This window comes from Mesoplodon densirostris, chromosome 14 (genome assembly GCF_025265405.1).
Source record: "Mesoplodon densirostris isolate mMesDen1 chromosome 14, mMesDen1 primary haplotype, whole genome shotgun sequence".
NCBI lineage: Eukaryota > Metazoa > Chordata > Mammalia > Artiodactyla > Ziphiidae > Mesoplodon > Mesoplodon densirostris.
In genome coordinates this window covers 51,335,401-51,359,668 of record NC_082674.1, presented here as the reverse complement: position 1 = coordinate 51,359,668, position 24,268 = coordinate 51,335,401, and the positions used below count along the sequence as shown (strand labels likewise).

The window sequence follows — 24,268 nt, the reverse complement described above, 5'->3', positions numbered from 1 at the left end:
TCCATGTTATTCTGTTAAAAGGGATGTGATGAGCCTGGCTCATGTAAACATAGGTAGGACTGGCTCATCTGGTTGTTGGCATAGCTTTCAGTGGCCCAGCTTATTTGTTCTGTGTCCAGTTTCCCAAAGATCCTTTGACCTTTCTGGAAAGTCATTGGATGATTTATTCTGAGCATCACAGGTTGAGCTCCCCAGGAAGTAGGCTGTGCAACAGAGATTTGCCTGCACAAAGTTTATTGGGGACTGAACTCAAGATGAACGCCTGTGGGAGGAGGAAAGGAAGCAGGATTGTTGGAGGGAAAAGTTGAACTTTTTTTTTTTTTTTTTTTTTTTGCGGTATGCGGGCCTCTCACTGTTGTGGCCCCCCCCGCTGCGGAGCACAGGCTCCGGACGCGCAGGCTCAGCGGCCATGGCTCACGGGCCCAGCCGCTCCGCGGCATATGGGATCCTCCCAGACCGGGGCACGAACCCGTATCCCCTGCATCGGCAGGCGGACTCTCAACCACTTGCGCCACCAGGGAGGCCCGGAAAAGTTGAACTTTGATGCTGTCCCAACAAAGGCTTCACCTGATGTCACAAGGAGCTCTGGAGCTAGGATGGCCCTTTACAGTTGGAGCTCGGGGCAGGCTTTATACCCCACATTGACCATTGGATACAGGCTGCTTTGGAAAGGGGCAGAGTGGCCTTGAGGGAGGCGGCTCTCTTTAGGCCAGGGCCAGCCCTGAGGATGCAGCTGTGAGCTGCTGGCTGCCAACGCTCCCCGCAGCTGGGGTAAAGAACACCCCATCCTGAGGGGAGACCTGGGCAACGTACCTCAGCATCCACCACCCTGAGCATGGGCGTTAGACCTTTCTACCTCTTGCCACTGTCCAAATCCTTCCCATTTTCTAAGATCTGCAGGGTACAATGACTGAAGGTATAGGTTTTGGAGTCCAGTAGACTCATGTTCAAGTCCTGTTTCTGCTGTTCATTTGGTGATATTATAGAGTATATTTCAGGTGCTGTTCAAGGCACTAAGGGTACAAAAGTGGTAACCCCTTCCCTCTGGAGCTTATATTCCATGGGTGGCAGGGAGACACAGGCAATTAAAAAAGGGAAAAAAATATGCATACTTGATATCATATATAATTATATATATATATTATAAATTACATATATTATATATAATTAGTGACGCAGAGAAAGTAAGTAAGGTGCGGGGTAAGCGAATAATGGGAGTGCTGTTTTGTGTGGAGGTCAGGGAAGGCTTCCTTCCCTGAGAAGGTGGCATTTGAGTGGAGACATGAGGTGTGGCCGTGATCTGGGGACCGTGGGGTTCAGGTGGAGGGAACCGAAGTGCAAAGGCCCTGAGAAGGGAGTGTTCAGGGAGCACCAGGAGGCCAAGGTGTTGGGTGGGGTAGGAGAGGAAGAGAGAGGAGGTGGGGAGAAGGGGCTTTCAGGAGGCAGAGAGAAACTCAGATTTCAAGGCAATATCCACAAAAGGGAAATCTATGGAGACAGAAAGCCAGGTGCCTGGGACTGGGAGACAGGGGAAGATGGGGGAGTGATGGCTAGGGGATTCAGCTTCTTTTTGAAATGATGAAAGCGTTGTAACCTGAGATGGTGGCTGCACAACTCTGGGAATGTGCTAAAAGCCACACCGTTGTGCACTGTAAGTAGGCAAGCTGTATGTTATGTGAATTATATCTGAAAAAGCTATTTAAAAAAATCCGAGCAGTGGGCCTCCCTGGTGGCGCAGTGGTTGGGAGTCCGCCTGCTGATGCGGGGGGCGCGGGTTCGTGCCCTCGTGCCCCGGTCCGGGAGGATCCCACGTGCCGTGGAGCGGCTGGGCCCGTGGGCCGTGGCCCCTGGGCCTGCGCGTCCGCGTCCGGAGCCTGTGCTCTGCAACGGGAGGGGCCGTGGCGGTGGGAGACCCGCGTACCGCAAAAAATAATAATAATAAAAAATCCGAGCAGTGATTGACAGGAGACTGGATCAGGCAGGGCCTGTTAGGCCATCTGAGGATCTGAGATGGGGCGCTAGCGGAAGGTTTTAAACGGGAGAGCGGAAAGATGGGATTTACATTTGAAAAGAACCTCTCTGCTGCTGTGCCGAGAATGGGCTGAAGGGGGCAGGCGGGAAGCCGGCAGGTGTTAAGGAGTGGCTTGCAGTAATCCAGGTGGCAGGTGCTGGAAGCAGGGGAGTGGGTGGTTGAATGTAGACACCCGCGGGTGGTGGAGCTGACAGGAAGTGCCGATCGATCGGACCACTGAGGGAGGGTGTGTGAGAGAGAAGAGTCGATATTTTTTAGTCCTACCTGGTAGAGCGGAGTCACCGTTTACTAGGGTGAAGACAGCTGTGGGAGCAACACATTTTGCGGTGGAATCAGGAGTCTGTGACCAGTGCGTTTGAGAGGCCTGTTAGAGATGTGGCAGAGGCAGTGGGAGTTGTGTCTAGAGTCCAGCCCGGGAACACTCTGGGCTGGAGAGGAATTCTGGGAGTTATCAGCATATTGATGGATTTTAGTCTGGAGACTGGAGGAGACCCTAGGGAGGAGTAAAGCGACAAGTGGTGGCCAAGTCGGAACCTTTGAGCCTTAGTTTTCCAAACTTGGAAGAGCTCCCTGGCACAGCTGTTGTGAGTGTCGGCAGGTGCACAGTGAACGGAAGCGCTCTCTCCCGCTGCCTTTTTCATCTCAGAGTTCCTCAGGAAGACTTACTGTATGCTCAGTGTCTTCAGCCTTATTTTACTACTTTATCCAGTTCAGCACTGAGCACTGACTGCAAATCAGACACTCTTCTGGGAACACCAGCTCCCTAAAGATCCTGGCTCGCACTGTCTGCCCACCAAGGATGTACCTTCCGATGGAGAAAACAGAAAACCCCATCAACCTAATGATAACTATGGCAAACTCAAGGCTGTAATAGGTGCAGAACTGGGCTGGGGGTGGGGAGGCATTAATTCAGATGGGAGACATTTGTGAGGAGCTCACTTAGGATGTAGAACATGAGCTGGAGCTTGAGGGTTGAAAAGGAATCTGTTGGGGAAAGATGGGGGTGGAAGGGAGGGCAACCCAGACCGACATGAGAAGAACAGAACCACAGGAGTCCTTTGTGGTTGAAGCATGGTGTTCATGGTGATGGGATGAAGGGAGCTCAGGTTAGCTTGAATCAGACTGGAGGAGTTGGCAGAAGGCACTTGTTTAAGAAACCTGCGCCCATGGGCACAGCCTGAGTCATCTGGTCACCCAGAACTGCTCCCCTCTGAGTACAGGCCTAGGGCCTTTGGGTTCCTCTCACTCTTAAGCCCATTAACCAGCTCCCCAGCTTCACTGAGGCTACCTACCATTTTCTGTCCATCCAATTGTGACCTTCTCACCACCTCTTGTTCCTCTCCTGTGGTTCCATCACTGTAGCCTGTCTCTTGCTAGCATCTCCAACTGATTTGCTTCTTTGGCTTTCTACTTCATCATCTTATAAACTCCCAATCCTGGTCATTTCAACAACCTCTTTCTCTTCTGTTGCAGGGTATCCAGGTAGCTGGACAACAATTCCTTAACTGCTTATTGCATTAGCTTCAACTTTTTTTTAATCACCAATCTCAGTTGGTCTCTTAAGAGTACTGGCCCATTCTTTCATGCATCCTTAGCCAGCTAAATTTCCCATCTTCCAATGTAGCCACGCCAAACCTTTGTTCTTTTTTTCAACTTGCTCTCAGCACAAAAAATGGAAGGCTTTCAGGCTCATGCTCCCTCAAATGTTTGCCTTCCCTGCATGCAAACATATCTACTTCTTAATAGTTATCTATTGCCGCATTCAAAACTTAGTGGCTGAAAATAACAAACATTTATTCTTATAGTTTGTGGACTCTGGCTGTGCTTTAGTTTGGTGCCTCTCCTTCAAGGTCTCTCATAAGAGTGCAATCAAGCTATTGGCTGGTGCTGAAGGATCCTCTTCTAGGGTCACTGATATGGGCCTTTACATAGGGCTGCCTTACACATGGCAGCTGATTTCCCCTCGGGGGAGTGACCCAAGGGACAGCAAGACAAGAGTGCCCAAGATGGAAGGCATAGTCTTTTTATAACCTAATATCAGAAGTGGCTTGGGACTTCCCTGGTGGCACAGTGGTTAAGACTCTGCGCTCCCAATGCAGGGGGCCCAGGTTTGATCCCTGGTCAGGGAACTAGATCCCACATGCGTGCTGCAATTAAGAGTTCGCATGCCACAACTAAGGAACCCTCAAGCCACAAATAAGGAGACTGCGAGCCGCAACTAAGGAGCCCACCTGCCACAACTAAGACCCAGTGCAACCTAAATAAATATTAAAAAAAAAAAAGAAGTGGCAGCTTACCATCACTTCTACTGCATTCTGTTTGTTAGAAGTGAGTCAGTAAGTCCAGCCCTCACTTAAGGGGAGGTGATTACACGAGGGCATGAATACCAGGAGGCAGAGATCACTGAGGGCCATCTTAGAAGCTGCCTACTACTACCTTCTGCCTTCCTTTCCATATTCCTATTCCCTTCTTGGGCTCATTCCTCAACATGTGCAAATGTTCCTGTCCTCTGGATCCAGTGCTATGAAGTATCCGCAATTGTTCCATTGGCTTCTTCTCCTCAAACTTAAGGCACCTTCAGAAATCTCTTAAGTTCAAAATAAACCTTCCCTCCACTTCGATCTATGACCCCTGATTCTCCCTTCTTCCCCTGCTGCTCTTTTTGAGAATGTGACCTTTATTCCTTGCATTCGAGTCCACCTCCACAGCACTGCTCTGCTAAGGTCATCCTAAATGCCAGATCACATGGCTACATTTCAATCCTAGTCTTAGTGGACTTGTGCAGTATTTAAGGCTATTAACTCTTCTCTTTAGCGTCTCTTGCCTTGCTGATTTTGCTTTTTCAGCCCCTTATTTCTTCACTTACCCCTAAATCTGAGATTGTCCAGGCTTTTGCCCACATTCCCTGGCTTCACTCCCTCTGACCCCGCATTCAGTACTCCCAGCACCTCTGTGTTCTGATAACTACTGTCAGAGCTGTGAATCTTAGTCTTCCAACTCTCAAGTGAAGGAAATACACTTCTTGACTTTGTTTAAATCAACTTCAGTCTGACAATGAGCCCCGATTCTACTGTGCTGGCAGGAAATTAATCTCGGTAAACGTCCCCCCCTACCACCCAGGGGTGTGCCAAGGTCGGCTCCTCCTGGGAGGTCCCTCTAGGCAAAGCCATTGGTCTTTGGTTCTGGCTGATAATTGCTGAGATGTTCCCTGGTCTGGGCCCATGGTTCCTCAGGGCCAGTGGCTTTACTGCTTGGAGCAAAGCAATCCTTGGTAAAGTGAGAGCTCCTGGGCCTGGGGTCCAGCCTTCCCAACTGCACTGATCAGCTGTCCTCATTGAGGACTTGTCACCTCCCTGACGAGTTGACACAGAGCAGCATCCAGACCCCAGTCCTCCGGGACCTGCTGATATTTTCCCTCTTCCCAGTCCAGGGTCGAATCTCTTCTGTCTCCTCTTGCAGGTCTCAAAGCCCTGGCCCCAGGAACACCATGCACAGGCTACCAGTGATTGCTTTCTCACCCTGCAAAAACATCTTAGGAAAGATATTTCCACTAACAGGCCTGACCACCTGCTTGGAATGCAGAGGAGAGAAAAGTACAGCAAACAAAACATACACTAGTAGTGTTGGGAGTTTGGCAGTGGTTTCAATAAATAACACCTTCTCCCTCATGAGTTTGTAGAAGACAGATGGCGATCAAAACGTTGGCTTTATTACTGAAAATGCTGATTGGAGACCATAGCTTTGGGTCGGCTTCAAGTGGCTCACTCTCTACAGACCACCCACTGCAGTCCCAGGGAACCACTCAGCACACAGCAGGATAGATCCAGAGTGGGTAAGCCCCCAGGGCCTGGCTGCACTAGCTTAGTTCCTTCCCCAAGATCAGATAAGCTGTCCCCTCTGTTTCTCCAGTAGGAGATCACCTCTCATAAGGCTAGTTCCCCACTAACAAGTATCTGTAAAGCCAACCCTGCCAAACTGTGAAATCTGAACCTCCAGCCAAGACCTCTCTCCTGTACTCCAGACCAGTACAGGCACACCTCAGAGGTATTGCGGGTTCAGTTCCAGACCACTGCAATAAAATGAGTCACACAAAATTTTTTTGGTTTCCCAGTGCATATAAAAGGTATGTTTATACTCTGTTAAGTGTACAATAGTATTATGTCTAAAAAAAGTACATACCTTAATTTTTAAAACATTTTTTAAAAATTATTTTTATTTATTTATTTATGGTACGCAGGCCTCTCACTGTTGTGGCCTCTCCTGTTGCGGAGCACAGGCTCTGGACGCACAGGCTCAGCGGCCATGGCTCATGGGCCCAGCTGCTCTGCGGCACGTGGGATCCTCCCGGACCGGGGCACGAACCTGTGTCCCTTGCATCGGCAGGCGGACTCTCAACCACTGCGCCACCAGGGAAGCCCTAAAACACTTTTTACTAAAAAACGCTAACCATCATCTGAGCCTTCAGCGAGTTGTAATCTTTCTACCGGTAGAGGGTTTGAAATATTGTGAGAATTACAAAAATGTGAGACAGAGACAGGAAATGAGAAAATGTTGTTGGAGAAATGGTGCTGATAGACTTGCTCAATGCAGGGTTGCCATAAACCTTCAATTTGTAAAAATTACAGTATCTGCAAAGTGCAATAAAATGAGGTATGTCTGTATTTCCCACTCTCTACTACACATCTCCATAAGGGTGAGCTTGAGGCAGCTCAAATTTGACACTGCCAAATCTGAATTCATGACCCTCTTACCCCAACACTGCCCCCTGTATTCTCGGAATTAACGACAGAAAAATATCTTCCAACCCAAGCAAGTGGGAACTATCCTCTACTCTTTCCCTAATCCAGTTTGTCCGCAGATCCCATCCATTCTACCCCCAGAAACCTCTTGAAATATGTCCCCTCTCTGCTGCTGTGGTTTCTGCTCTCCCCATTTCTTAGCTAGACCATAGCAGGAAACTCACCGTCTCCCTGCCTCTTTCTCTCCCTCTCCCATGCACAGGTATTGGGACTCTGCTGACATTTCTAGCCTCTTCTTACACCTTTTCCCTAAATGCATCCAGTACTCCTTTCACACAGCCCTACTACACCATCTAATTTCCAGAACCTCCATCCTTTGCACATGTAGTTTCCTCTGCGTTGCTTTTCACCCTCCCACCTCCCCTAACTGTTTGTCTGCCTGGAAATCTCCTAATTGTTCTACAACTTTCAACCCTAAGGTTGTTCTTCCCTAGCACCATCCCTGACCAAAGCAGAAGTAAGGGTCCCTCTGCTGTGCTCCCATGGTGCGGCAGAACCAAGATGTCAGTCAGCTTCCTACCAGTCTTAGGGGGTCCTTCTGTGCAGGGACAAGTTTCATTCTTGTTTGTGTCCTGGGTAGCTAAGTCAATGCCTGGTGAATGTTGGGGGCTCCATAAACATTTGTGGAATGAATGGCTTCATGGCTCTTGTCTCCCACTGACCCCATCAACTTAGCCTGTCAAACTGATCTCATCCTTTCTTCCCTCCTTCCCCATCCCCTTCACCTGGTGACCTTGGTGCAGTTAATGGGCCCTGAGCTCACAGGGAATTTAATGGTGCTTTCCCTCTGGTGTGCTCAGCTTGGGGCAGGAAAAGCAGGTGTCTCTGCAGACCGTGAGTGGGCTTTGCTAGAGGAGTGGCTGCTTTGTACACCCTCAGGGCCTCCTGCAAATCAGGCTCAATTGCCTTCACTTCCTGTGCTCAGGGAGATTAGATACTGCCTAATCAACCCCGATTTGTTTTTCTTTTCTTAATATTTGAAACTACCAAGGACCAGTTGCCATCCTAGTGGGTGGCTTTCAGAAATCCCCTCTTTTCTGATGTTTGACTTCTTGTGAGTTTCAAGAAACCAATCTATTTGGAAAGAACCTGCACTTAGATGTTCTTTGAATTGCCGTGAAGCCCTGGCAGGAAGTGACTTGGAGCTGGGTTAGTCTTGTCTCACTCCCAGGAGAGGCGGGAGTAAAGAGGTATAGGTACGTCTGGGGACGGGTGTGGCTTTGGATCATTCCTGTGGCCATCTCTCCATGCGTGGGCAGGTTTCACAGGTGTAGGATCAACTGAAATCAGAGGATGCTTGTTTAAGCCAGAGAGCGTCTACTGCACGTTGGTGGTGCAGCTGCCCTGCTAGGCGCTCCGTGAGCCCTGGCTGGCACAAACGGCCTTGATAGGCGTTCTCATCTCAGCCTAACCAGCTGTAACCTTTAAGCAGACCAAAGAACAAGCCAGTGAAACTCTGTAAGAATTAAATGAGTCTTATGTACTTTCTCCAAATAAAACAACTCTTCCAGGAAGTATGTTTAGAGAGGGGCTTGGTGGCAGGGCAGGGACCACTTATCTTCACATCATTGCATGGGAGGTAGAGATCTAGTACTTCAGTCTGGCTGGGGAGACCAGCGCCGGCTTCCTCGCTGATTCTTTGGATGTGTGTTTAGAAGTGGATGCCCATTCAGGGTCAAGCACCATGCAGAGTGCATGATGCACTGTTTTGTGTAACCCTCTAACGCCTCAGTTATTCATTGAACTTCACTATGTGCCAGGAGCTTCTGGATCTCTCTTTTAATCCATTTAGCCACTCTTTGAGGTAGGTTCTGTTATCATAACCACCATTTTCAGAAGAGAAAACCGAGGCACAGAGAAATTAAGGAATTTTCACAACTTCTGCCAGTCAGTCGGAGCTGGAGTCTGAGCCTAGGCAGTCTGGCTGCAGAGCTTCTAAACCACTTCTCGATGCTTCACTGGCGAAACAGGTATTGATAGTCTCACTTTTCAGATGAGGAACCTGGAACCCAAGGTCTCACAAGCAGTACGAGTTGGAGCCAAGATCTATCTGTTCCAAAGTCTACAACATTCTCTGACTGCATACTGGTTAGAGATAGTGGATATACTAGTTTAAAAGGCAAAAAGTTCTACAACTCTTCTTAAAAAACAACAAAAAGTCGTCTTCTCCCTTCCTCTTCCTCAGTCCTGATTTCTGCTCCCAAGAGCCATTTATTTTCAAGTCTTTAAGACTTTTCTCCTATTATTTATTCCTAGTTACTATTTACTTTTCTATTATTTCTAAATAACATGCTTACACTATTCTATACTTTTTGGTTTTAGATATTTTCTACTTACCACCACTGAAGGTGAGGATTTCACTCTCTTACACCCTATTCTCCCCGCCGCCCTCTGCCACCCCTTCTCAATATAGGTATAATTTGGGGCTACTTACATTATGATGACCATATGAATGTTTATAGCTGAGCCATGTGATATACTGTGGATTTATTTCCTCTTTATATAACTTTATATATAAAAATATATATATAATATAAAGCATATATTTCCTTTTATATAGTTTCACTGAAACTAAGATGTGTCATTTAAAAAATTATTTGGTGGTTCTCAAACTCTGACAGAAGTGTTAATATCCTCTCACTATGATCAAGCATATCAAGTAAAACTTCATTTTTACCTTTCTTTTCTTGGTGATATTCCTCCTGGATCCCTTTTTTTCCTGCTCTTAGACTGATGGTTAAGGAATGCTACACAGCTTATTCTGGGAGATTAACAGTCTGTTTGTCCATCCTGTCTGTAGAACCTCCCAATCTTTTGGAATATTTTCATGTCACAGCTTCCTCATGAGGTTTGAAGGGCAAGTGTTTCAGGTGGGAGAAAGCAAAGCACAGGGGGGTTGAGTGTCTGTTGAAGGTACACAGATGTAAGTGGCAGAGGCTGGGCAGAACTGGGCTTTCCTGAGTCTTAGCCCTGGGCTCCCTGCAGGAGGCCACAGTGCCCCCTGCAGCCTGGCACAAATGACTGTTGCTGCTGCTGGCCAGCCTTCCCTCAAAAGTTCCAGACTCCACAGAAGAATGCAGGGTGGCAGGAATTTCATCCACACCTCCATGTAAGTTCTTTCATAAATGGGAGATATGATTGAGCGCTATACTTTGAATCATAATACTTCCTGAGTCTGCCAGTTAATAGTTATGCAATTTGGAGCTGGTCACATAAACTCTTTAAGTCTCAATTTCCTCATTTGTAAAATAAGGACAACAGTGCTACCTTATTAGGATCATTGTAAAGATTAAGTGCTATAATGTTTTAAAAGGCACATCCTAACTGCTTAGGAAATGTTAAACATTTATAATTATGGTCTAGCATTCCCAGTCCACCCTCCAGGAATTGATGACACCCCTTGGTCAGCTGAGGTCAACTAACCCATACTAAAATAAATACCATCCAAATGTCCCAATTCTTGCCGTTTGCTGATTTTTTGGCTTTCATGATTTTTTTTTCTTGTCAGTTGATGCAAAGATGTTAAGTCTTTTGGGTAACATTTTTCCTTGGGAGAAAGGAGTAGCTAGCTATACTTCATCTACTTCTCCCCCATGCTTCACCCTACTAGCCTTTCAGTACTATTTGCTGTAACAGTTTGCATGCTAAAACAGGCTGAATAAAGAAAGATGATCCAAGTTTGAGATGAACTTTGGGGAAGAGAACTTCTAATGTAGTGTATTTCAAATTGTAGGTCACAACTCAGGAGAGGCTGTGAAATCACCTTAGTGAGATCACAGCTGGCTCTTAAAGTATCAAACTGCATCTCGCATAGTAGGAAAGCATTTTGTGAAACTTGTTTTAATTACCTACCTGTGTATAAACATATATAAATTATATATACACACATATTCATGTATGTATGTGCTGGCTTGCAATATAAAATGTTTTTAACTGTTACAGTTGAAAAAGTTTGAAAAATGCATCTTAATGATCTTCACGGTGAAAAAGAAACGTGCCTTAATGATTTTCACTGTTTCGTTTGCTTCTGTTAGTTCCTTCATCAGGTCTCTCTTCTAGATTACCCTCTTCGAACTAAAAAGAAAAAAACCAAAACCGAAAAAAATTAAAACCAACCATTGAAATAGGACTCATGCACTTAAAAAAATTTATTTTTGGCCACACTGCACGGCATGTGGGATCTTAGTTCCCTGACCAGGGATGGAACCCATGTCCCCTGCAGTGGAAGCGCAGTCTTAACCATTGGACCACCAGGGAAGTCCCTCACACATTTTCTTCCTCAGTATTTTCTGGGTACCCACTACATAAAGATTCTTGGATATAGGTTCCTACTCTCAACTTACAACCTCTCAGGGGAAAGCAAGTATGTAAACAGAACATTATGCAAGTTAGAGTAACTGAAACGTTGAAAAGTCACAAGTAACATGTTGGGAAGGTAGGATGATTGATTCTGACCAGGTTATCGTGGAAGGCTTTGTGTGGCCATTAGGCTCAAAATGTCAGTAATCAGAGATTGGCAAGGAAGGGTTTAGAAGTGTGTCTTTTTAAGGACTAATAAGTAATAAAGTTTGGCTGGATATGGTTTGAAAGATAGTTTTTGGAACATGCGCTTTAAAAGCATCAAATTCTATCTTGCCCTTAATAGCTTAATGCATTCAGAGCCACAAAGAACCTGTTATGATGTTAATTTAACACATTCAGCACAGTGTGATAATTGTGTTAAAGTTATATCCTAGGAGCAGTGAGTTGCCCTAATCAGAAATTCACACTCCAGGGATGGTCAGCTGGTACTCCAATCAGTGTACTTCACAAGCGACTATTAGAAGCCCTTCTGTTATCTACAGCTCACTCAGGACAGGAGGCTTTGCTAATAACTTAATAAATGTCAAGTGTGTTTCCACTGGTACCATGAGTGGCTTGCTAATAATCTTGATGTAGATGCAGGTTCTTATCTGTGAATTCAGTACCTGATTTAAGATAGGTGGATAGGCTAAAAACAAGTCATTAACAAGATTGTGACAAGCTCTGTAGCTTGTACTTCTGTGGACAGTACCCAAGATCTGATTGCTAAATGCACCTCTGTCCAGCCATTAGTAGAGTATTCTGGTTGCCTGATGTTGACCACGGGGTGATAGAATTTTGCCCTCAACACTTGAGGCAGATGCTACTGCTTGCTAATGTTTAATCAGATATTCTGTGTAAGGCAAATTGAGTATGGACTTTGCTTTTATGTTAAGCAGGTTGTGGATACCACTACCTGCCAAAGACTTTGAGTGGTGAAGGACCGAATTGGCTGTCAGTTTGATAAATAAGTTATGACGTCTGGTACTTTTAAGTTACTCCCGAATAATATCAGTCAATCATCAACACCTATTTATCAAAGCAAGTTTATTTGATTACTTATTCCAGACAGATAATGAGGCTCGTGTGTACAGCTAAGAAATTAAGACAATCCAGATAAAAGGCAGGAAAAATTAATATGAACTACACAAACAACTAGCTAAAAAGGAACAGGAGCTGCATTCATTTTACATAATACTGTGAAGTGATGTAGCACCATTTACCTCAAAGATATCCTAAGCACTTTTTAAGGTAATTACGTGGGTCCTTGCTAAAAATGCAGCAATACATTAAAAATTATAGCAAGCCTGATGATAATCTTATGTTCAACTACTTCAAATATAAAATTATTCCAGAAAAAAATGGGAAATTTGGGAAGGGTCTGACCTTGTACAATTCTTTTAAAAAATCCTAAGGAAATAGTTACCATTATTGAGACCAGTTTTCTTCCACCACTTGCACTATATTCATCACTATTATCATGACCTAAATTCTAAGCTTTGGAAGATTTAATAGGTAGTTATTTATTTAAATATGCACACAATTTTATTTATTAAAAAAAATTTTTTTACACTAAAGTTCTGTATTGGTCTGTTCAGTCTGTTTTGGTCTGAACCACAAACATGGAGAAATAAAAAATTTAAGGCTACCAAAATCAAAGGATTAGGATCTTTAATGATAAATCCTATTTTTTTTTACCATTTCTTATCATTATTCTAAGCTATTCTACTCTGATCATTCTTAGGTTGAAATTTGTTGAACTTAAGTTTGACCCTGTTAATGAACCTAAGTTAACTGAAGACACATAAATCTAATCATACGCCTTTTTCTAAATACTGATGAAGTTTCATCTGAGATATATAAAGAGGCTTGGAGAGAAATTCAGTGTTCCGGAGTCCTTCATTAGCCCACTTACTAGTTAAGGGCCACAGTACATTTTCAGAAATACACCACAGAAAAATCTTAAGAAGAAAATTGCAGAGTTTGAGATTATTCAATCCCGAACAGCTGTGGTTCCTAACTTTTTTTAAAGGGTCGTGAACACTTTGAGAAGCTGATGAAATTATGAACTTTCCCTCAGAAAAATGCATATGAACAAAAACTTCTTATATACATTTGCAAGGGATTCCCTACAGTCCATGATCCGCAGGTTAGGAATTTCTATTTCAAAGCTGTGGGACACAGTGGAAAATAAGTTTAGCCCATTTCGACATTGCCCATCTTCACCTCACTTCACTGCAACTCTACAGGACAGTAAGCATTTTAATGATGTTACTAAATTGCTGCCTTAAGACAAAAACTCTTACTGTAAGCATAGTCTTATAAAATCCTCTTGCCCCAGTTTTACAAGGTTTTAAGCCATTTATCCTGTCTCTCAGATTAGTTAAGTCCCTAAGGTTTAAACTAGCAGATAATTGTTTCATTGATATATTATTCTTTAGAGCCAGTCACTGAAAAATGAGATTAAAATACCCTTGTGAAAATGAACATGTGTCTACATACTGAAGAACAGGTTATTTGACTTTATAAAATATATTTCTAGTTATATTTCTAGGTATAGTCTCTACACTTGAAATCAAATGCATCTACCTAGTGCCTCTGAACATAGCACATAACTGCAGACCATTCCCTCTTACTTACTTGGAACCCTTACAATGGAGGTCTCCTACCATGGTAACAAAATGTACAGTTGACCCTTGAACAATGCAGGAGTTAGGGGCACCGACCCAGTCACCCCAGTTGAAAACACCTGTACTGCTATCTCTGCTTCAAAAACAAAGGAATTGATACATGACTCACGCAAGGGCAGGAAGCTGAAACCGTCTGGATCAAACCCTAGTTCTTTCGATTCCACATATTGTGATCTCAATCAAACTTTCCCCTATAATTAATTAATTAATTTAAAGTTCTGTGAAATGAAAGTACAAGTACTATATTTATTGAAAAAAATCCACATATAACTGGACCCATGTAGTTCAAATCTGTGTTGTTCAAGGGTCAACTGTACTCAATGTTCTACCTACTGTTCAGGGTAGAAAACACTTCATTTCTGACCAAACCCGCTATCTCAAAAGCACCTCATCAACTCCCCAGTTACCAAACAGGTTGAAGAATGCTATCTTTGAGAAGTATAACGTTAAACTCTTGGCTATGTCTTAACCCCGTGTCAAATGGACCATTAAAACAAGAGGAATGACTATACTACAGTACAAAGGTTAGGCCTGTTGCTTTCTTATTAAAGATGAACTCCACTAGTTACTCCAAGGAATCGGTTTATATAATAGGGTAAACATGGATGTACGTATGGGGAATTCTTAAAGCCCTTATTAAAGAAGTTTTCAATCATCAATCAATGTTTTAAGTCAGGTGACAGTTATTCAGTCCTTTCATAATCATTCTCTTTTGCTCAAATAGAGTATTTATAGAACAAATCTCAAAATACTTGAATAAAGAAAAAGGGTCAACTAAGAGAACAGCTTTGCCAAGGAAGCTACAACTTGGTTATGGGATTTCATTCTCGTCTTTTGCTATATAAAAAGTGAATAACGGAACAACCATTGTTTTCCCCTTGCTTGTCTTTATTTCTAAGAAGTCTTCCTTTGTAAAAGTTAAACACTAGAATTTCCATTTCAGAGATGTAGGGGGTCAGGAACAGGAGTGGGAAAAGAAGGATCCTGCTCTCTGACAATCAGAATTCAAGTATTTCAATGGTAAAGGGCTTGCAAGAGAAAATGGACTATTACTCCACTGGCTAAATGGCACCCCATGAGTCCTATAAACTATATAACCAAGAATTTTCCCTGCACTATTCAAATGTACCATTTTGTGTTTTTCCTACTGGACCTACTAAATGGTGAGTGAAAGCTGAAGAAGGTAATATATACCAACATTCCTGGCTGTGTAATCTATACATTTTCATTTTAAGAGTAATTCAAGCATAATCCATATTTAAAAAATTAGACTAAAGAGAGACAGTAAAGGTTTTAAAGTTTTCTCTTTGAAAAGATGGTATCTTACAGTACATACAAAAATACTCTGAAAATACATACGACTTCATTTACAAAACACTGAATCAACATATTACAAGAAGAATTACATGGTTATGGATTTTAATAAATGGAGCATGCATTCATGAAACTTAAAAAATATTAAGAAATGCACTGAAAAAAGCAGTGTAAAAAAAGACAACTCATATATTTAAATAAAAATTACAAAGGTCCTGAGCCAATTAATGGTTGGTAACAATTTCATTCAAAAATGCCTTTAGGTTTCAATAAAATCCACTGCTCATTTCTGCATGCCTAGTCCACAAAGGAACTGTCTGAAGTTGTGGCGGTAAGTAATGGTCAGCAAGTATCATGCCAAGTTAATCGTACACTTCAAAAATACAAGTTTGCCATACTTCAAGGCATCTTACTGTTGATGCCGGAATGAGTTGCTCCTCAGTAAAAAATACCAGTCAACTAACAAGAATGGCATGAGATAGGATATGTAACAATTTCACCGTTCATATACTGACTTTCAGTATCCTGGTCATATTTTGATTCTTAATAAAGATGCATTTCAAAGGCCTCCATGGGAGGCAAAATATAGAGAATTTATGGTGCCCAACTCTTATGTAATCACTGGACTAATCCTCCCTGGTAACTATGCAACATTTGGATAGAAAGGCACAATAAAAATTTAAATATTCCGTGTGCCAATCTGAGAAAAAATAATTTAAATCAACAGAACAGACAGTAAGTACATCTACACAAATGAGGAAAGCAGAGAAGATACCTCACATTTATCTCAGGTTTCACAAAGTGGCTTCAATGCTAAAGTAAATGTGTTAACATTTGGAAATTACTTTTTTTGTTTTTTGTTTTCAACTTTTTTAGTTCTATACAATGATTACAACATAAGACTTAAAAAAAAGAAGGGGGCGGTGTTCAGGACTTGTTTTATCAGTGTCCAGAGAGCCAAGCACTGGTTCCCACAACAGAGAAACAAGCATCGAAAGTTAAGGCAGTAAAACCTCCAACGCAAAGCCATAATATTGTAGATGATAATTTGATAGCAGGTGATCCTCAGAGAACTGTATGTAGCAATCAATGAGAGAATGCTACAGCATCTGCAGGTCAAAGTGTAAGAGTTCAAAAAACCACTTCAAGGTTGTTAGGCCGATGACTGTAACTTTCACCTTATTTTATGTATGACAGCCACCTCTATCTTAAAAAGAGTGGCTGCATCTATGCCACTAAATGATTGCATATTCACTTAAGTAAGGAGGCACTGCTTTTACCGATTTAGGGTCAGTCGAATGGAATTTTTGATGACACGGATGTTATTTGCTGGAACTGGAGATGATGTATCTGGTAGTTCTTTACTGGGCGGTCTCTGTTAGAAAGAAATACAAAGTAGGAAAAACAAATACACATTATAAAGGTCCAACGAGTAAATCAGTCACAAAACTCTGAGTTTTTTCCCACATGCTTTAAGTTCCTAAACACTCAAGTATGTGTTGAATTTTTTTTCCCTATGTTCAAGTCCCCTTGTTTGGGGGACTTATTATTATTATTATTATTTTTAAACAGGTGAAAAGCAGAGGGATAGGGAAAGGGTAGAAGTGGGAGGACTGTATGAATAGGAAAGAGGACTTTGTTTAATCAATTGCCACTTCTAGACTGAGAAATGCATAGAGAACAAAGTTCTCCTCAGACTCAGGCAATGTTAAAGAGAAATAGCTGAAGAGCATGGTCACTAAACAGGAAATTCTTGGGGTGCAAGGTGAAAAAATGAGTGTGTGATGCAGAGGAAAACTTGATATCCAGTTATATCCTTCAATTAGTTTCTGTAATACATTCATGCAGAAGAATAACCCAATTTGTGAGATAATTAAGTTTTTAAGAAAACCAACTTCATAGTCAGGGTAGGTAACTTCAGTGATAGTAAAATTCAGGGACATCTATATGAGGGCTTTTGAAGACACTAAAGATTATTATATAATGAAGGCAAAGTCTAAGACTGAGAAACAAAGACAGAAGCCTAAAATACAGATAGTTAGTTGTCCGACAGAAACAGCATATCAGCTTCTTGTCAAGAGATGACTGCAAGAATTAATTCTCCTTGCATGTTACCTTGGCTAAACGAATTATACGCACATCCATTCAAAAAAAAAAGACATGAAAAATTTCAGACGTGCATAGAAGTAGAGAATAGGAAGGACAATGAAGACTTAAATGCCACAATGAAGACTTAGATGCCACAATGAAGACTCAGACATTATTAAAATTTTGCCACATTTGTTTGGTTTATGCTCCTTACCCATCATACTTGAAATCTTTTAAAGCAAAACCCAGACATGTCATTTCACACTTTCATACTTTAATATCCATCTTAAATTTTTTTTCCATTACCATACATAATTATACACCTCTACTTTTTGTAACCCACTCTTATGTTAAAAGAAATTTTACAAATTCTACAACTAATAGAAAGTATGAGGACATTTTCTATTTTGCTTTACAATTGCCAATACATCCTGGGGAACCTGGCAGGGTGACAGCTGACTGTGATGAGAACCACTTTATTATTTAATGGGGGTGAAAAGTAAGCCATTTTGTTTCCTGTAACCTCTCAAAGAAGGGCTTCTTCTGATTTACACAAGGCCGCTTTTTTTGAGCACTTATAATATTATTAGCTTAAATGGTAATCCTTTGAAAATAAATTTTTAAATTGAGATTTAGGGGTTCTTTAGCTCATGTTTTAAAGGTACTTACTCTGTATACCAGTACATTTGGTTCCTCCAAAATATTAGTAACTATGGTCCCCAACTATCAAACCTAAATTTTGTCAGTAAGCAGTGGTGTACAACAAAAGACTATCAAGTGTTGGTAGGAAATTATTGTGCTGAGCACTAAACTTCTTCTTTAAAAATAAATAAAAACAAAGGTTGAACATAACCTGCATAAATCGTGAAGTCTTAAACGACTCCCTCTTTTCTAGACTTTTGAGGTACATACATTTAGGATCATACACTTTGTTTGCTATTTCCAACCCAACTTCCAACTGTACTGCTGGTCTTTGAGGACAGGGACAAAATCTTACTACTCTTTTCCTGACCCTGTGCTAGGCTCTTCTTAGTGAGCTTTTTGTACCTGCAGATTACCTATGAATTTTTACCTGTGTATTTTATTACAAATAAGACTATCTATTACCTTTTTGCGTGATGTATCAATAGTTGGAATAGGCATACATTCTCCTCCAATGGCATCCTAAAAACAGAATTACATACAAGTGAAAACTTTCTTTCCTATATGCAAATGCTTATTTCTACATGAAATAAAACATAACCAAGAGTTGACAGATATAATCTGATCTACTTTTGAATATAGTACTTTTCCTGATACATGGCTCTTTAAAAGTAAATATTTTGAAGCACACTATTGATATACTTACCATTGATTTTCTCTTTCTGTCTTCAGCAGCACGTGACTCCTTAAACGTTGATTCAAGTCGAATAAACTAAAATATAAACATTAAAATGAGTTGCTATTATTACCTATAAAAACCACATAAATCTATATAAACTGAGAAACTAATTAGTGACCAGGCTAACATCAAAACTATTACAGGGGCTTCCCTGGTGGCACAGTGGTTGGGAATCTGCCTGCCCATGCAGGGGACACGGGTTTGAGCCCTGGTCTGGGAAGATCCCACATGCCGCGGAGCGACTGGGCCCGTGAGCCACAACTACTGAGCCTGCGCGTCTGGAGCCTGTGCTCCACAGCAAGAGAGGCCTGCGCACAGCGATGAAGAGTGGCCCCCGCTCGCCTCAACTAGAGAAAGCCCTCGAACAGAAACGAAGACCCAACACAGCCAAAAAACTAAAACTAAAACTAAAACTAAAAACCTATTACGGACATGGTTTGATGAGGGAAGAGAATTTAAATTAGACTGAATTCAATTGTCACCCTTAATTTCTAAAGTTTTATCTTTTTGTTTAATCTATCCAGATGATAATGAATAAAAGTTTTACCACCACCTACTGGAAGCAGAGGAGATCAACATTATAACACAATAAATATGATTATTTAGTTACCAATAATGCCTTTATGTAAGTCAAGGAGAAACGAAGATCAATCATTCAAATTTTTAGACACATTAGTAATTAGAATTTTTTTTTAATTAATTAATTAATTTATTTTTTATTTTTGGCTGCATTGGGTCTTCGTTGCTGCACGCGGGCTTTTCTCTACTTGCGGCGAGTGGGGGCTACTCTTCTTTGTGGTGGGCAGGCTTATTGCTGTGGCTTCTCGTTGCACAGCATGGGCTCTAGGTGCATGGGCTTCAGTAGTTGTAGCACACGGGCTCAGTAGTTGTGGCTCGCAGACTCTAGAGCGCAGGCTCAGTAGTTGTGGCCCATGGGTTTAGATGCTCTGCAGCATGTGGGATCTTACCGGACCAGGGCTCGAACCCGTGTCCCCTGCATTGGCAGGTGGATTCTTAACCACTTCACCACCGGGGAAGCCCAGTAATTTAAATTTAAGATGAACAATTAGTATTATCCTATTAGGGTTTAGGTAAATACTCTTTTTAAAAAACAGTCAAATCCTAATGGAACACTAAGATAACTATGAAGAATTTGAGTTTCTTCAGCACTATTTTAAGTTTACTTTGAAAAAAATCAACTACTGAATCACCACTGAAGTTGTAATTTTACCTTTTCTATGTCCTTCAACCTCTTAGAAGACCCATCTATGGATGGGGAGTGGGATCTTTTGGGGGTAACATTCTTAGTTATATTTGACTTTCCATTTAGATGTGGCTGCCCCTGGGCAGGGTTGTGGGGTGTTGTGATTCTAGGAATGACATTTCGTCCTACTACAGTAGGAATGGTACACACAGCTGGAGGTGATACAGCTTTTACTGCAGAGTCAACTTCTGAAAAGGAAAAAAGAAAGATTTCAGTAATTAAATACAAATGTAGTAGCATCATTACTAAATAAAGCGTAGATACCTACTTGCACCAATGACGGGAATAGACAACCCTTGAGCTGGCGGGACAGTCAGTGGCTTTTCCACAACTACGGTGGCAGGCTCAGCATTATTCCTGTTAAAAGTGTTAAAATATCATCATTAAATGATTTAAATAGTATGTATTTAAAAGACTCTTATTTTAACATTTAAGATAATTTCTTTCAAGTACTCCTAACTTTAACATTTCACTGAAGGAAAAGAAAAGGGTAGGGAAAGGAAGAGGACCCAGGGAGAGAATTAGCAGAAAAAATTAAAGGAAAACCTGCACATTTTTGTGTACTTATCTACTCCCACATACTCATAAACCTATACCATGCCCCATAGGATTACCACAAATTGTCAAATAATTCTAAATAAGAAACTGACTACTAACTGGCAAAATAAAATCTTTTTACAGTTAAAAAAATGTATTTAGCAAAGGTATAGAGAAGTTTACATCATCCTCAAATAAACTGAAGACTGAGAGGAAAATTTTGAAATACAGACCTTTCTGTCTCTGCTGAAGGAGGAATATCAGGCTTGGAAGGCTTGTTTGTAGACACTGGGGAATTAAAAGGTGTTCCATTATCAGTGTCTCTGGAGCTATCCAAACAACTGCTATCCAGAGATGATCTTTTGGATTGAGGTCCACTTGAACTTCGACTGACATCAGAAAGACTTTGCTGAAAGAGGGGAAAGCTTTTAGGATTTCAAAAAGTAAATGAGAAAAATGACTGGTTTCAATTCTGAAGTACATATAAAACAAATTATCTTTGGTGATTAATGAAGGTAAGATTTTAGTCCTAGATTGAATTGTCTGTACTTTCCCTCTTTCTTCTCAATACGTTTGGGCGTTGTAAAAATGCAAATTTGGTCCCAGGATCATTCATCTGAGTTCCACTCAGATTGGAGAGTTACGAGTACAAACTCACCTTTTTCTTCTTCTGAAGAATCTCTGTGGGAAGGTAGTGATGAAGCTGTTTTTTTTTAACATGAGTTGCTTCAATTTTCATTCCCTCCTTTAGCATGTTTATATTGTTTGCCTGTCTGTACACTGTAACAGAGTTAGTATGTTAAAATGGGGAACTTCCTTCTGAACCAAGGGCTCTGTTTTCTTTTTCTGAAATACATACCTTTAATATCTCCACATCACTACACAAACACACATTCCTCTTACAGAACAAATACTTCCAAAACATTTTCACAATGTCACAATCCTATTCAAGTACTGACTAGTTTTCTCATGTCCAACTTCTAAGACTTCCCCATAATCAAATCTAACAAAATAAATGTATGGAAAAAAGGCTTTTTCCAAATCTTGTTTTTTGCTATTTTCCCCAAAGGCAATGTCTTCTCATAATTACTTGCCCGAGTCTGAGCTAATCCTAATACCAAATATCCAAGATGCAATTCAAGCTCTCCTCCTCCATGAAGCTTCTTTTACTAAACCAATCACAGAAGGTTAGACATGAGAAACCATCTAAAAGTACATCCTTATTATACAGGTGGGTAAATGAGGCTCAACAGCCTTGAATGCCTTGCCAAAATTGGAATACACGTAGCCCTAGGTCCCCAGTCTAGTGCTTTTCACTCCTTATAAGAAAATCAGTTTTATTAACTACCATATAAATTATTTAATGTATGTTAATTGTGAATACTAAATTAGATTATAAGCTTACTCAAGACAGGGATGGGAGGTTTCTTTTGCACAGTAACTACTGTGAAATGTAAATTATTTAATCTCTTGGGGCCTCAGTATCTCTATCTGAAGAAGAACATTTTATAAATCTATAATAAACAGAACTTCCCAACCCCCTCCTTTTGGAAAAATGAGTCCAAATTAGAATGGAAAAATTTATATTTATGTTTTCATTCCAGATTGCTTATAAAAGAATCACCAGGAGTGCTTGTTCAGTGTGCAGACTCCTGGTTCCACTCCCAAAGCATGTGCTTCAGTGGTTCTAGGTGATGCACAGGAACCTGGATTTTCATGATAAATGTGAGTGCTAATTCAAAAGAATTTAGAAAACTCAGATGAGCTAATCAAGAATATTAATAGTATGGATGTACACTATTCTAGATTATTAAGACAACTCCAAATTTATAACAGATATATTAAGATATTTCAGGGAGATATTCTTAGGGAGCTAGATGTGAAAGAGCCTTTTTCACTGATTCTGAAACACATTCAGCAAGCCTGTACTGAATGATATTTATTTCATGTAAAGTAAAAAGTCGTCTTTATGACTGTGATTACAAACACTGACTGTGCACACTAAGAATCACCTATAGAATTTCTTTAGTCTTCTTTTTGTTTTAAAACAGTTAGTACATTTACATGGTACAAAACTCAAAGGGGGGATTTCCCTGGTGGTTGAGCAGTTAAGACTCCACACTCCCAATGCAGGGGGCCTGGGTTCGATCCCTGGTCAGGGAACTAGATCCCACATGCATGCTGCAACTAAGATCCCACGTGCTGCAACTAAGACCTGGCGCAGCCAAATAAATTAAATAAGTATTTAAAACAACATCAACAACAACAACAAAAACTCAAAAGGGTTCAAGAGTATACAGTGAAGTTGCCTCACTCTTGTCCACTAGACACACCTGGTTCCTTGACCTAAAAGCAACCAGTTCTGCCAGTTTCTTTTTTTAAAAAAACTATATATCCTTCCAGAGATAGTCTACGTATTTTTAAGCAAACATACATATATTCTTTCTTTACACTGGTCTGCAACCCCCCACCCCCCGCCCACCAACAGGTCTTGGAAGTCGCTTCATCATGCCTTTACTTTTTTAATAGCAGAATTTATTTTCATGATATAGATGTTCCATCTTCATTTAACCAATTGCAGAACTTTAAAAAATATAGCCAGCCAGATCCTAGGCAGGTGATACTGCGTTACTGCCAAGGTTGAGCACCACAGCTCCATGATGACAAAGTCTTACCTGTATCAGTAAATGACTGTATATCATATGTCAAGTCTATATTAACACTTTCTGCATTTTCTACTCTCCGAAAAATTATTCCAAGGAACCACATTGATACGTAATTGTTGCTATAAAATAAAATTTAAGAATTTCCATTAATTTTTACAATTTTACAGATGCTATTTGGTAATTAAAACTTGGTCTATGGAAGCATAAATACAAATGTCAATGGTTTGGCCAAATTCTTAAAACTGACACCAAGAACACCGTTAAGTTATCCTGTGTTATTATAAAAGAGGATTAAATGCTTCGAAAATGACTTACTAAATATATATTTAAAGATGCTCCAAATATTGTGATGGAGTTTTTTGTTGGCGTCTGTGGGCTACCAACATAGCATGTACTTAGTTTTAATGCATGACAACTCGTGCTCAAGTATACAATGTATTATCCTCCATCAATGCCTGTTAAATAGCATCTCACAACTGATCTTAAACCATGCATATTTCGGATACCATTATTTAAAAAATATGATATTAAAAAATAATTAACTTACTCCTTATGATGTTCCTTATTTCCTGGGAATGATTGGGGATTTACATGGGCAAGAGTAATAAATTCATTCCGTTCCAAATTTCCAACAAGTACACGTATTTTAGATTCTACTAATCCAACCCTAAAATAAAACAACAAGATTTTTCCATATTAAATGTGGAAGCTGCATCCAAGTAAACCAAACAGCATATTAGCTATGATGCTTTACAGGGTTCATTAAAAAAATTCAGTCCAATATTTTAGGGACTCTGTTTAAAATACCATTCAAGTAAATGAGAAGTTACTTAGTGAATTTCTGTTTCCTCCCCTTTCTTTTTCAAGAAGAACTGATCTATTTAATGTATTCCTGATCTAAAATACCCTGCCTTTTAAGACCATAAAATAGTCATGATTGGAGCATGAACAAAAACTGTTCGTTAACCTGGTTCTAAATCTTTTTCTACTTTCAAATCTTATGCCTAAACCCTAAGGCTAACATATATTTAAATAATGTTAACAAAAAGAGCTAATAACTAGCACTTAATTCATGAAATAAACATGCTCTAATCTTTACAAAATTGATACTAGATATTAAATTTTAAAAAGAATTCACTAAAGTCAGATCAGATAC

The 24,268-nt window shown here is 40.9% G+C and overlaps 1 protein-coding gene and 1 long non-coding RNA gene across 4 annotated transcripts in view; one reads left to right on the top strand and one right to left on the bottom strand.

Moving 5' to 3' along the window:
- The window catches only part of LOC132501525 (uncharacterized), a 123,361-nt gene that overhangs the window by 58,939 nt on the left and 40,154 nt on the right, over positions 1-24,268 (top strand). The window lies entirely within an intron of this gene.
- Positions 10,656-24,268, bottom strand: part of PAPOLG (poly(A) polymerase gamma) — a 37,413-nt gene continuing 23,800 nt past the window's right edge. For 2 of the 3 annotated variants that reach the window (XM_060117135.1, XM_060117136.1), the window contains exons 14-23: positions 23,660-23,779; positions 23,122-23,231; positions 21,105-21,226; positions 20,680-20,855; positions 20,178-20,266; positions 19,877-20,097; positions 18,613-18,678; positions 18,372-18,428; positions 16,457-16,551; positions 15,281-16,285 (exon numbers count right to left, since the gene is read on the bottom strand). In XM_060117135.1, coding sequence (XP_059973118.1) covers positions 16,066-16,285; positions 16,457-16,551; positions 18,372-18,428; positions 18,613-18,678; positions 19,877-20,097; positions 20,178-20,266; positions 20,680-20,855; positions 21,105-21,226; positions 23,122-23,231; positions 23,660-23,779 — 1,276 coding nt within the window. In that variant the 3' untranslated portion in view covers positions 15,281-16,065. Of the gene's footprint in view, positions 10,906-15,280; positions 16,286-16,456; positions 16,552-18,371; positions 18,429-18,612; positions 18,679-19,876; positions 20,098-20,177; positions 20,267-20,679; positions 20,856-21,104; positions 21,227-23,121; positions 23,232-23,659; positions 23,780-24,268 lie in introns of those variants that run through there. The other variant, XM_060117137.1, reaches the window with a different exon arrangement.